This window comes from Chiroxiphia lanceolata, chromosome 13 (genome assembly GCF_009829145.1).
Source record: "Chiroxiphia lanceolata isolate bChiLan1 chromosome 13, bChiLan1.pri, whole genome shotgun sequence".
NCBI lineage: Eukaryota > Metazoa > Chordata > Aves > Passeriformes > Pipridae > Chiroxiphia > Chiroxiphia lanceolata.
The window spans coordinates 9,275,679-9,290,069 of NC_045649.1; the positions used below are offsets into that span (position 1 = coordinate 9,275,679).

Consider the following 14,391-nt stretch of genomic DNA (forward strand, 5'->3'; position numbering starts at 1 on the left):
GTTTTTTCACTCCATGCTGTTACTTGTCCGAACAGTGCCTGCAGACAGAAGTACAGCTTTTTCTGACAGATTTCTTCAGGGATGACAACATCCATGGAAATATAAAGTGATGAAACTGTACACTTTCTGAGGAGCAGAATGTCCCCAGTTCAGGTTTTGGTTAAGTTGCAAGAGGAGCTCCACCCTTCACAATTCTGTGCTGCTCTGCAGGAGCTGCTGGGTGAGGCTGACTCTGGGTGACATCCCTCACAACCTCCCTGGCAGTGGGAGAGGTCACTTTGTGTGAAGTTTGTTTGTTTGTTCCTGTTGGTCAGAGGTGCCCAGGTGAGCAGCAGACATGCCTTGCAGGGCTGTTGTGGGTCCCATGGCAGAGCCACAGCTGGGTGGGAGCATGCAGGGTTGAGGGCAAGCACTTACCAGGCCAGCTGATAGGAAATGTACTCTCGTTGTGCTTTGATTTTAGCACTATAATTAGCAGGATCGATACTCACACTCCTGTGTGCATCTCCACGTACAGCAGCACTTGCGCCAGGTCTCCCAGGCGGGGGGAGTTTCGGGGATCTGGAAAAATTCTCTGAAGTTGAAGTTGCCTAACAGTGGATCTGTTCTGCCAGCAGCTCTGGTAGCACAGTCCATGGAAGAAGAGAAAGTTTGATGCTGTAGGAGGAGCCCAGGTGCAGTCAGACCTATCCCTTTTCCCCCTCTCTGAGCTGCTCAGCGAGCACACGGCATAGTGTCCAGGTGTGCAAGGGATACCCGTGCTACCAGAGTTAGGTACTACAGCTGAAGAACGGCATCTGGCCACTCCCTCACCTCTCTTGGCATCTCTTCCCTCCCTCAAGAGGTTTCCAGCTGGCATCCCACTGTTCCTTCCCCAGGGCTGGAAGGCACAGCTGGGCCAGCGCTGGCTCCACCATGGACTTTGTCCTTCCTGGAGTCCACGGAAGGAGTCTTAGCGATCCTCTTGGCTTTCAGTGGTCCCACACAGATTTTACATCTTTGGGGATCTCTTCTAAGGAATAATTAGTTAGTGTCTTCAGGTCTGTTGCACAGTTAAAAAGGTGGGGATGTGAATAGAAGTTCAAGCTTTCTTGGCTTATGCTTTCTGTTAACCTCTGTCGTTCTCTGCCCGCGGACCCTGGGAACTGTGGGTGTGTGGGGATGCTGCTCATCACGGGCAGCAATAAACAATGTCCTCGTTAGGAGCTGCTCCAAGACCCGTGAAGAAGTTGGCTGCTGGAGCCAAACAGGAGCTGGGGACTGTGCCTCCCCCTGGGCTTTAGCCCCTCCTCATTAAGCAGGTCCAGGCTATTGATTGGAGCTTGTGTTGGAAGAGTCTTACTTACTCCATGCATTATCTTGACAGATTGATCAGACCTGATTGAGAACCTCTTAAAGGAGCGAACAGCTGTAAGGGAAAGTGGACTCTGTCATCCGTTAGGATGATTCTGGGAGCGAGAAGAACGAGGCTGACATCTTGGAGCAATTGTATTTACAATTAACATGGCTGAAAACGATTGCCTCTATTGATCCCTCCTTCCTGCAATTACAGCCCATTGTTTACATTCCAGCACTTCGGTTATAAAAAGGAAATTCAATAATTATTGCATTATTTAAAGTTAAAGTGCCACAGAGTTTGCTGGCTACGCTTGCTGGTTGATTAACGTTCAGTAAAATCCATGCTGAGCTCTCCATCCTTAGGCTGAGCAATATTTGGCTTTTAATGAGACTTCAAGGGCTGGTGGAGCAAACCCAGTTTGCTGGGTGGCTTTTGGGGTCGTGTATGGGGGAACCCAAAAGCCTCACAGCACAGTGAGCACCAGGCTCATGGCTGGCAAGGAGAGCATCTGTGGCATTCATTTAATACCAGGCAGGGCTGGAGGGCTTGGAAAATACAGATCCAGGGAGGTGTAGGGGTGAGGGGGGGCATTTGGGACTGTTCTTCAAGGCCTTTCTGTGTGACCTGGGGACTTGGATCAGTACCTCAGCCTCTGTGGCAGGAGGGGAGTGCTACATTTTTGGCCTCTTGGAGATTAAAATGAGGGTCAGAGACCATTCACCACAAGCTGAGCTGCAGAAACTTGGGGGCACATAAGCCCGAATCCACCGCTGGCACTGCGCTGCAGAGCTGTGATGCACAGAGCTGGGAGACTGGGGAGGGAATGGTTTGTAACACTGCTCCTTTGGAAGCAGTGAACAATTCAGGATGTCAGTGGATACAAAAGAGCAGAAGTTCAGCTTTTGAACCTGCTGGATGCAGAATCAATTTTCCCCCCCTTTCAGGGGGCGGGGGTGACTGCAGGCTCTCCAGCCCTCCCTGTGCACAGGCAGCGGGTGTCCCGCTGTGTACCGTGGCCGCCTGCGGCTCCTCGGCTCCAGGAAATTCCAGCCAGGGCTGCAGGTGTGAAAGGAGAGCAAGACGGATAGCTAGCCCTGACTTTTATGAAGTACTTGGAACAGAGCAGGATCAGGCAGCTGCACTCCACATGACTTTCATTAAAAATTCAGATTCTTCTCTTGCAGAGCTGTGTGATTTATCTTGTGCAGCAGATCAGAGGCACACGGGGGCCAAGAGATGCTCGGTGGGAGGCCTCTGAGGTTCTGCGGCGGGGTCGGGTCCCTTTCCATGGTGACCCATAGCCCCTCTCCAGCTCTGTCTGTAAGGGTCATGTCCTGTCCCTCTCCCCGGGGGTGTGGTTGTCACAAGGCATGGTCCTTACTGGCACCTGAAACGTTTCCTACAAGCCTGTGACTAATTACCCCTGTCTGACTTCACCCCAAGGAAGTGTCAGTCTATGGGCGTCCTCCTGCCCTGCAGATGTGCTGGTGGGGTTGAAGTGACTCCAGCACCTCCCAGGCTTGGGTCACCTCTCTGAGTAACTGCTGAGGTGCTCCCTGATTCTGTGGTGCTGGTTCTGGTCACTGGTGCTGCACAGACATCAGTTCTTGCAGGAGGAAGCCTGGTGCATGTCTGCAGTGCTGCTCCTTTCTGTGGCTTTTGTGACCCTCCAGCAGATTTTTGGCTCCTTCGTCCTCAACTGCATATGTCAATTGTTTGAAATCACTAACTTTACCCATCCTGACGGAGCTCAGAGGTAGGAAGAGTGTTACATGTGGAGAAAACCTCCTCCAAAAAAAGCTGAAATCTGACAACTGTTTTTTAAAGAAGCTCTGAGTAGTGGAGTGGCCTCTGGTTTCATGGCAGGGTGTCCTGTGATGTGAGAGTGCTCGGAAGTGATGTAGAGGAGGTTTCTCCAGACTGTTTATCAATGACCCACACACCACCTGGCCATATGGAGCGGTCAGAGCGATGAGGAAGAGGATGTTTGTGCAAACAGGAGGATGGAAGACTGGCTGGGGCATCCCCAACAGGCTTTGTGCAGCCCTGGGGTGCTCTCAACTGAGGATCCAGGGGGCTGTGACTGAGGGTCCTGTCACAGCTGGAGGTGAGGAAAGTTGTTCCTTTTGTTTGTGCTGGTTCTCTGCTGCATAACGTTCATGAGGTTATTTTCCCACTTTGGTTCTGGCCCCTAGACCTGTTACCTCAGCTGCTTTTCCTGCCCACTGAAACCTGGACATGTGTGGGGGATTCAAGCCGGGGAGCACTGTCTGCCTGTCCTTGGGGCAGTGACAGAATTTCTGCTACTGGTTGTTCCGTTGAGGTCTGAAGAAGAAGGAGCTGTCCTTAAGCCTGGAGAGAGTTTTCTCACATGTTCTACTGCTTTTGTATCGTCGAGACCTCCTGAGGGTTGTGATGGGGTGTTTCCCCTTGCAAGCACAGTGCAGGGACTTGAGAGATTCCCAGTGCTGTCAGCATGTGCTTGTCCTGAGCAATGTTCATGGCCCTCTGAAGGGAAAGCTTTGTGCAAGATGAGGTTAAGACTGCATAGAAATTGGGCCTTTTTCTAATGAATAATAAACATCAAAAGCATGAGGTAGTTCAAAGTGGTTTTGCATCTCCCTGGTGAGCTGGGGTTACAGGTCAGATGTCCCCCAGAATGGCAGCTGAGCCACTAAACATGGCAAAGAGGGATTGGAGAATCCCCATGCCCCTGGCAGTGCTTTGGGGGCATTCTGTCCTGTCACCATCAGAATTCAGCTCGTTACACCATGGCTGAATAAACTTTGCACAGAAGAGGTTTTTGAGCAGATACAGATTTAACATCTTTTAAAATTTAAAAGGTGTGGAAAAGTTCTTAGAAATCAGATTAAGGGTGAACATGAATGGCAGAAAGAGCTACAGAAGTGTTCAGGAGAGTTTGTTAACGTGTGTAACAGCAGCAGCACAGGGCCTCAGTCCTGGGTGCTACAGTCTGAACTCCAAGAAACATCATGAGGTCTGTGGCATGGGGTGAAGGGGGCTGCCTGCAGTCAGGCAGGGGGATACAGTGTCACGTTAAATTCCATGATTATTGTAAAGTACTGTGGGTGAAGCAGTGTGAGATCAGGAAAGGAGAGATGGTAAAATAAACAGAGTTTGGAGTATGTGAAGGATGGAGAGAAACAAGAACTGACTGTAGCATCATTCCTTACTTTGTTTAAAAATTAGATTTCTGTAGTCATACCCTGCGAGCATTTATTATTTATTACAAGAAAACAATTCTGAGCCAGATGTTGAAGAGCGAGGGCTGGGCAGTCAGTCCATTGGCGTGGCAGGGTCAGCCCAGCCACGCGGCTGGCACTGGTCTCTGTGCCACCCTGGCCGCGCCGCACCCGCTGTCCCCAGGCAGGTCTGGGGGCAAACAGAGGAGACAAGACCTCTGAGCGGGACCCTCCTGCACTGATTGCTGTGACAGCACAGCCTTGCCCAGGCACCCACACAGTCCCTGCATGGCAGGCAGGCTGGATTTGGCGTGGTGTGTGTGGGAATAGGTGCTGGGAGCAGCGCAGTGTTGCGCCGTGGCCGGTGTACGTACAGGAACAGCCGCGTCCCCTGGGAAGCCGCACTCGTGAGCCGTATGGTTTCCATCAGAGCGTTCCTTTCTCTGTTTCTGATTTAAAGTGGAGCTTTGACTCAACCTGATCAATATTTCGCATGCCATGCGTGAAGAACCAGATGTTGGAAGTTTCCTATCGTGGAGAGGGAGGGGCAAACACCCCCCCGGACTCGCAGAAATCAATGTTCTCTGACAGAAGTTGGTTGGGTTTCCTTGGAACAATATAGTCTTTGATTTTCAAGTTGATTTGTCTTCTAACAAGGTTCTGGTTTAATATTTGAATTTGTTTCCTGTGATATGGATAATTCTCACAAGGGGGAAGTTTAACAGTGTGATGGGCAATAACTACACGTATTCGGCCAGCGTTTTATTGCCTCCAGCAGCTCACAGCTCAGACTGGCTCGGCCCTCACATTGTCTTTCTCTGAGCTACTCCCTTCCTCCGCTGGAGGATGAGGTGGATCCGGTGCATGTGGTGCTGTGCCCAGCCTGGGCTTGGTGGTGGTGGTACCCTCAGCCAGTGATTCCTCCAGGACTTCAGGCAGGTGAAGATCACCCCAGCACAAGGTTTGAGAGGAAGCAGAAGAAGAGCAGAAAATAAGACACGTTTATTAAACTGTTTAAAACAAATGTTTTCCTAAAATCCCCTTTTAAATGAGGGCATTGCAGAGCGTGCCTCTGGTTCCACAGAGACCATGTCCTTAATATTTCCTTGAACCTGTGACCGGATTTTTCTCTTAATTGCTCACTGGGGGTTTTCTCTGCCTCCGTGCAGAAGCTGCCGCTGAGCCCGTGGGCACTTCCCGAGCTCCAGCGCAGGGTTTGTAGGACAGGGCTTCCCCAATGTGCCTCGTGGCTGGTGAGGGTGAGGATGTGTCTGGTGTGGCTCCTGGAGACAGAGCCTGGCCTGCAGCAAGTTGGGGCTGGGAGGACTGTGGCAGGGGTCCCAACGGAGCCGGGCTGGCAAGGCTGAGCCATGTGAGCCGGGCATGTGACTCTCGCGATGGCCCCACTGACCTTTTATGCCTTAAGCCATTCCTCTTTCTCTGGCTCAGGAAGAGGGTAACACATGCAAACAATAGAAATGAGAGGAGGAAGAAGTTCTTATGAGGGAAAACAGCAAAAAATCTTTTGAGGGCACCAGTGGGATTAGTGCCCTCGTGGATTCTTCAAATATTACAGTGAATTTAATTAAATACATCGTGATCCCAAAAGAGGCTAGTCTAATTAGCCAGATCTAGAATACATTTATTCTCTTTCCTCACCCTTCCAATCAGAAGCCTCAGCATCAGCTCATATCCTATTTTTAATCATTCCTAGACTCAGAGGGCTCTCCTTCCTCCGTGTGAGCGAGGCACACAGCACTGGGTAATATGTGTCTTTAATCTTATCTCAGCTGTAACTGAGATAATACGCCTCGGAATTTTTACCAGAAGGTCCTGGCTGCACGTAGGCAATATTTTGATTGACAAACCTCAAGATCATGCCCAAATCACTGTACTCATGCCTTGGGCCAAGTGTGTGGTGAGGAAAGAGTTCCATGAGATGACACAAAGACAGAGAGAGGTCTCGGGGTTGGAGCTGGCAGGTATTATTGCCCAGCTGAAGTGTAGGCGTGGGATGGAAACACCACTGGCTTTCGCTGAGGGGTCTCTCATGTTGTTTCACCTTGGTATCCATTTTTTCCTCAGCTTGCGATAAGTCCTTACTGTGGGAATTGGGAAAGTTCCTGTGACCTCCTGCTTTCAGCCCAAAGGGAGAGCGGCCATGCTGTGGCAGCCAGCATGGCCCTCTGGTTCCAGGAAATAATTGCCACATCCACAGGGTCCATGACCATGAAATGATGCTTGGTTTCCCTGGTGGCACAGAGCTCTGTGCCAGAGGATTGGTAGGTTTTGTCAAATAATCACTGTGTAATACTCTGGAATTAGCTGTATTGGCTGCAACAGCACAGCTCCAGAGAGGGACCAGGGTTTTTCCAAGTGCTGAGCCCTCACAGTGGTGCCCGGCTGCATTCCCGCTGTTGGCTCTTCAGCCTGGGTTGCTGTCACAAACATCTTCCAGCCAGGCTGCTGCTTCCTTCCCAGTCCAAGGGAGTGGAGTGCTGGGTGATGGACAGGATGGCTCTGCACTCTGCTTCAATACACTGCTTCCAGGACCTCTCTATCTAATGGGTTTGTTGTGTTCTAGTATTGCTTTGGTTTTATTCTTTGTAGTTTTCCATTAGAATTTATCAAATTTAATTTTATGTATGACATGCAGTTGGATCCCTTCCCAGGACAAACTAAGAGTGTGAAGGAATGAGCCCTATGTGGGTCACAAGCAGGTGTTAGTGCTGGGTCTGGTGCTTTCTCTCATTGAAGGAGATAATCTTGCCTTTCTCTATCTGTGCTTTGTGCCCATTTCAGCATGTTTTGGTTTTCTTGCTCCTCAGCAGGAGAGCACATGGTACCTTGGGAACAAGCAGGCTTGGTCTCACTGGGTCTGTGTCAAAACGTGGTTTCTTAACTAATTCCTAGGTGGCTTTTAGCAATTTACAGTGGACTAACTCGGGGATGGGGGCTAATAAAGGACATTCACATCTCTCTGCTTTGTTCTCCACAGCACCTGCAGCACCACGAGAGCGGGGTCGAAGGTGAAAGCTGCTACTACCACTGTGTCCTCTGTAATTACTCCACCAAGGCCAAACTGAACCTCATCCAGCACGTGCGCTCCATGAAACACCAGCGGAGCGAAAGCCTCCGGAAGCTGCAGCGCCTACAGAAAGGTCTTCCTGAAGAAGAGGAGGATCTGGGGCAGATCTTCACCATCCGGAAGTGTCCAGCTGCCGAGGCCGGTGAGTGCTGCCACCCTGGCATGAGCGGGGCGCAGGGGTGGGTGAGTGGCATCGGACCTGCTGTGCTGTTCAGTGACAAGCTCGTTGACATTCCTGTTTCTCTTCCCTGCTGTGGGATGACACTTATGGTTTATCAAAAACACATTATGGGAATCCCTCCTGCCTGAGGTGGGATTTGGGATGTAGAAGTTTGGGACGTAGAAGCGTGTGTGTTGGTTCAGGTTGCTGTCTTAAACACTGGAATCTTGTATGAGCATTTAAAGATACCATCACATCTGGACAACTTGACAAACCAGTGCAGTAGTAGATGTTTTGCAGTGGCTCAAGTGATGCCCTGCATGCCAGCACTAGCTGTAGCAACTTGGCACTGATTGCTGGTACTTAAGCCACACTGAATCGAGAGGAGGAAGGAGCTGGCTAGAAGGAGTGGGCAGAAGGGGTGAGTGTTCCATGTCTGTTTTCCATGTCTCCTCTTGACAAGGTAGATAGAGTGAAGGGCTTAGATGAAGCATTTGCTCACACAAATCATAGGAAAGCGATTGCAGCAAGAGCAGATGTGCCTAAAGGGAGCGGTTAGGCTGGATGGAACAGGGATGGTACTTTGTTTAGTCATGTAAAGGGCTAAGAAGTTCTTAATGTTCTGAAAAATCGAGGTCTCCTGAAGCCCTCTTTGGAGGGAGGAGGAGGAGGAGAGATGGCCTGGGTCAGCTGGTTCGTGTGCTGTGAAGGTGCTGGAGTTGAGGGGTGTCAGCAAAAGCCTTCACAACCCTCCTCTTGGCTTCAGGCAGGACTTTGCTCCATGACTGCTGTGAAAATGGGTAAATCCTACAGAAAAGCACTTTGAGGAACTGGCATTGTGCAGTAAACACTCATGGAGACGAGGGAGGTGGTCTTGGCTTAAAGAGTTGAGAAGGGACAGCAGCAGGAACTGAGGGAAAACATGTGGGGGTCCCTTGAATTTGTAACTGGGTCACATTGCTGCTACGCCTGTGAGTAATGGGGTTCTGAAATACACCCAAAACACCCCAAAAGTGAAACAGGAGACGTTTCATTAAGAGTTAAATTGAATCTTACGGAAAAAAGTGCCCGATCCATGACCTCGGTGGCCCAGTGGAGTCGAGGGCATGGAACATGCTTCCCCAAAGGTCACGGTGACAGCGAGAGCGCGCGGTGACTGCCACACCACCCTGGGGGGAACAGCAGCTCTGGCAGCCGTTCCGCTGCGCTGCGATGCTCCGCTGTAGGAAAACATTCCGATTTCGAAAGGGTACCTTGGGCAGGGCTGTGGGTTGTGAGCTGCTTAAATGCAAAATGAGCAGAGAGGGGAAACCATCCGTGCCCTTTTGTGATAGACAGAACAACCTTGAAAATCTTGTTTACTTTAGAAATTTCTGTTTACCTTGTCTTTTACTGCATAAACCTTATCTTTCCTGTCTGGCCGCCTGGATTAGGACATGGCAGGTACTGGAAGGGCAGAAGCTGACAGGCTGGGAGGGAAAACGGTTGGGTGACCATTTAAAAAAATGTAATATTTTTAAAGTAAAAGTCTTGACAAGTCACTGAAAGGAAATTTTGGTTTATAAATATTTTACTTTAATTTTCTTTAATCTTGCTGGTTCTTCAACAAAATTGACAGTGAACAATTTCTTGATCATATTTTATTTCAAAGGTTAAGAATACAAGCAAGAATAAGGCTGCAGAAAGCAAAGCAGAGGAACCTCGGGTTGGTTTTGCAGGTTGCTTTGTCCTGAGATATTTAATTTCAAGCACTCTTTGAGCCCATTGTTGAGTCGGACAGAGTGGGTGCACCTCGCTGATGTGCTGGGCCGGGCATCCCTGTGGGGATGGGGGCCAGGTTTGTGTGAGAAGCTGCCATACCCCCAAGTGGGAGAACAGGTGCTTCCATCTCCGCCTCATTCTGATCCCATTACGGTATCAGAGCATCAACTCGAGTGTGGGGACGCTCAGCTGTGTGGCAGGGCCACGCATAGGGATGGTGTGAGTCTGCATTCTGTGTCTCCTCTTCTTCTGTAATGCAGTGGGGTCTCTCTCTTGTGTCCCCATCATGGTTTTTATTGTTGTTTGCCAAGGGCTGGGTGGACTTTTCTCACTGCCTTTTGATGAGGGGTCTCTGGTTGTGTCAGATAACAGGCTCAGACACATTGAGCAGACACTGGTCTGTGACACTTCCCTGGTCTGTGACACATCTCTACCAGTGCCCAAAGGGACAGTGACTTTTTTGGTCCTTTTTTGTGGCCTCGTGTGACAGTAGAGTCGCCCTGTTCCCCTCCCACAGGTGCCGAGGTTGAACGCTGGCTCTGTCTGTGTATCTGCTCTGTGTGTACCTACTCACTGGTGTGTGCAAGCATGTAGGAGAAAGCACTGCTGTCTGGGGGTGGTGCATAGATATTTGCTTGTGTAGATGCATCTCAATCTGTTGGAAGAGAGCTCTGATCACACCTTAATTAGTCCTCTAACAATCTGCAAAGGTCAGTGCCAATTGCCTGTTCATTTACATTTGTAATTGTGATGGTTCTTGATTGCACGTTAGTTGCAACTCACTCCCTCCCACCCCGCAGAAGCACAGTCAGCCTGAGCAGCCACTCTAGGGACACGGGAACCTTTGTCCCTGTCTTTGCCAGCATCTCAGCCCTCCCCAAAACTTGGGTGTCTTTTAGGGAAGAGCTTTAGGAGCTGACCTCCACTTCCAGTAAAAGGATGATGAAGTCGTTGGCAGGGAAATTATATGGACATCAGGCAGGAAACCCAATCCTCCTTGAACTGGATAATTAAAGACAATTAAACTTTTCTACTTGCTCTGAGAAGTGTGCTCATTATGCAGGAGATGGGGAAGTGGATGGACGTTCAGCTGGTTTGTTGATCAGGGAGCACACAGCTTCAGGGAGGGGGTGTTGTCCTCTCTGGGTATTTTTGGACATCTATTGCTGTGGTATCTGGGCTGCTGCCATTGCAGATGTCAGCCCCTTTCTGCAGCAACATCTGTGTAACATTACCCATAAGCTAATTGATTTTTAATGATGGGGGTTTAGAGAAGAAAAAAGCCCAAACACATAATAAAAACCAAAATGTTCTCGAGATGTTGGATGGATGCACTTACAGCTCATTAGATAATGACAGAAACAAGAGTGAAACAACCTGCACCGAATTTTCATTCTGACTTTGGAAGTGTTTCTTTCCTTCCAGAAGGCATCAAGCACCTCAGCCCACTCCATAGCTCCAGCAGCTGCCAGGGGGTTGCCAGTTGGAGCAGGACAGCTGCTTCATGTTTAGAACGTGGTGCCCCTGCTCATCCCATCGTATCATTCTCCATGTGCCACCCACACTCTTGTTTTCCTGATACAGCCCCACTGTTTAACCTGTGTCCCTCTGCGCAATAGGTTTCCTCCTTTACCTGTTTCTCCTGACTCCTCCTGTTTTCCATCTCTGACTCTCCTTTTCCACAGTGTCCTCCTGTGGGAGGAGCAGAGAGGCTTTGCCCACTCTTCCCTCTGTGTAGGACAGATATCCATGGGTGTCTATCAGGTGTCCACACTCCTCGCCTGAGCTGCCCTCTGCCCGTTTCACTGCAGAGGACAGTTCCTGTGGTGGCCACATGGTCACAGCAGTCCTGCTCATCGCTGCCAAATCCTTGGCAGCCATCCCCTTCCAACACAGGGTCCTTGTTGGGGCCCTCGCGTGAGGAGCGGGGCCGGCACTCTGGCAGCCCTTGCTGGACACTGAACACCATGAACAGCCCCTTTGTCCAGGCAGGAAGGGGGGCTGGGAGGGTCACCTCTGCCCCCCTGTCTGACCTTGCTGGAGCACCCATGTTGCTCCCTCCCTCTGCCAGCCCACAGCAAGGGACCAGCCACTCTCCCTGCTCCAAACATGTGGATTACAGTTATTTTGAGGAATACCCTTTCTGCAAAGCTCTGCCCTGGGAGCCCCTGGAAAGCTGCTGGTTCCCAGGGATGAGGGGGGGGATACCCCAGGGCCACCACTTTCCCTCTCCATGTGTCCCCCAGGCAGAGGTGCACTGTCTGTCCACATCTCCCTTCTGTTTCAGTGTTTGACCTTCTGAAGGGCTGCAAGCTGCAGACTGAAAATCAGGATGTGAATCTTTAATGAAACCAAGTATGTAAACAGACCCAGGGTATAGCTGGAGCAGTGTTCAGATGAGAAAACCCCACATGGTTTAAAAATAGTAGTTCCCACCTCAGAATGACTGAATCACACCTCAGCCTGGCCCTGCCTGTGGTGCCTGCAGACAGCAGGGTGCTCGTTTGGTGCTGGTACCTCTGTGCACTGAGTCACGTGAAACATTTCTCTCACCTTCCTCTCCCTCACAAGCAGTTTTGTGGCTGCCCCAGGGTAACAGGAGCAGGTCCCGTGTGCTGGGGAGCAGGTTTGGTCAGAGAGCACCTAGGATGTGGTTTGCAGTGTGAGGTTTCTCTCAGACACGAAGTTTCTCTCTAGCAGAAGGGAGGCTCAATACTAACCACGGCTGTCCATTCCATTTGTGACCTCTCAGTCCCTCAGTGTGCCCTAATGCCTCCCTCACCTGCTTCCTTGAGACCAGTGCGGTGCTCTGTGGTTCCCCACTCTCCTGTCCAGGCTCTCGAGTTCCTCCCTTCCCTTAGTGGCCATGCACTGGATTGGGAATTGTGAACAGCCTATCTGTAAAGTGAAGCAGACTGTGGAGAAGGGGAAAGGGGATGTTCCACAAAAACCTTCCATGAAGGAATCATCCTGTTATTTTCCCATCTTAAAGAGTGAGCAACCATGTGAGGCATTTTTCCTGCATGATCATCGAGCATGGAGTAATTCTTCTTGGAGTAATTCATGGAGTTGTTACAACAGGGATGTGGGATGTGACTTTGGGGTGGATTTTTCATGATAGCAGACTCTCTACTTCCAGTAGAACTTTAAGACTTTTGAAATGAAGGTTGGTAGTGCCAAATGATATTTCTCCTTGCTTGAAATAACTCAAATTTAGTGGGATCTGATATATTCCACTTGGTCTCCATTAAAGGCAGTGTGGTCATTGCTAATGACGCCTCTTGCTCTCCAACATCTGCTGGAGGTAATGGAGGGTTTCAGAAAGGAATCATTAGTTTGCTTTTGTAGCCTCTCTCCACTTTTCCATGGGACTTAATTGCACAGCAATTAAAAACTTCCCAAAGCAGATCACCTGTATGGTACATGCAGGAGAAGAGCACACAGAGTCCACGCTACAGCATCTGTCAGCCAAAACCGTGCTGCAGCTCCGTCTCTGCTGACCAAGCCCCAGTTACCTGGCTGGAATTTGTGGCCGTTGCCAAATAATCTGCCAAACCAGGTGACAGCCTGAGCTCCTGTGTGCAAACACCAAGTGCTTCATCTGCATCTCTTGGGCTTTTTACCTCTCCCTCTCCAAAACCCAGTACTGCCTTTTCCCTATATATGATCTGTAACCCCCAAGGGCAGGAACCTGCTCAGGCTTTGTTTCCAAAGTGCTGCTTGTAAATCCAACCAAACCACCAGTACGTGCATGGTCAGAGCAGTGCTGGGCACGCCACAGGTACGCGGGAGGTGTTGGGGCCCTGTCGCTTCTGCTGGGAGCCATGTCCTGCAGCTGGGGGTGTGCAGCAGCTCAGTTGTCTGAGAAGGAAATCCCTCTCTGTCATCTCCTCAGACACAGGGAGTGAGATGAGGGATTGTCCTGTTTAGAGAAAACATTCACCCATGGTGCAATAACATACGTGGAATAGCAGCAGAGGCAAATAGCCCTGGGCGATGTGTGTGTGTTGGGCTGATGGAACTCACAGCAGTTCTGATCTCCCTGCCAACTCCACCAAGTAACCCCACATGCAGAATTATCTCTTTGTTTTCCAAGATCTTATGTCGTGTGTGTTCATTTAAAGGACAGCTTGTTGCCTTCCCCTTTGTTGGCTGAACCTTGGAATTTTTTCATTTTTTTGTGGATAGAATGGCTTCAGGACCTTTTACCTTTCCAGCAAGTTCCTGACGGAGCTGCGGTAAACAGGCCTCCCAGAGAATTGGTCACAGCACCAAGCCTGACAGAGTTCAAGAAGCATTTGGATGATACTCTCAGGCATGTGGTGTGATTCTTGGGGATGGTCCTGTGCAGGGCCAGGAGTTGGACTTGATGATCCTTTTGGGTCCATTCCAGCTCGACATATTCTGTGATACTTCTGGCAGGATCTCTCCACTGGAGGCCATCCCGAGGCTGGGCAGTTTAGGTGTGGGGAAGCTTTTGGTTCTGCTTTAGTTTCACACTGCTTTAATGGTCATTGAGATCCAGCAAAGGGGCTTCTGGCAGCTGTGGGTCAGGGTGACTCCACGCAGTTGACTCCTTCAGAGGGCCTGAGGATGTGAGGAGAGCCAGATGCTTTGAGAAATCTTTAGGGAACTTCTCTTTCCTGGTATTACCCTGTAACATAATTTCTATCTGTTCCCTGTTTGCATCCTTTCCCCCTACCAAATTTTGGAAAACTCTATTCCCTTCCCAGCAGCATTTCTCTGTCCTTGTGCATTTGGGACACCATGGGGCTGTTGAGGTTTGGCTCTGTAGAAAGCAGGGATAAAATTGGTTCCCTTGAATATCTGGCAGAGGCAG

General features: G+C 50.1%; 1 protein-coding gene across 1 annotated transcript in view; it reads left to right on the forward strand.

Annotated features, from left to right (window-relative positions):
* ZFHX3 (zinc finger homeobox 3) overlaps window positions 1–14,391 on the forward strand; it is a 110,865-nt gene that overhangs the window by 44,427 nt on the left and 52,047 nt on the right. Inside the window, 1 exon segment of the mRNA XM_032701105.1 lies at window positions 7,541–7,772. Within this exon segment, the coding sequence (XP_032556996.1) occupies window positions 7,541–7,772 (232 nt within the window).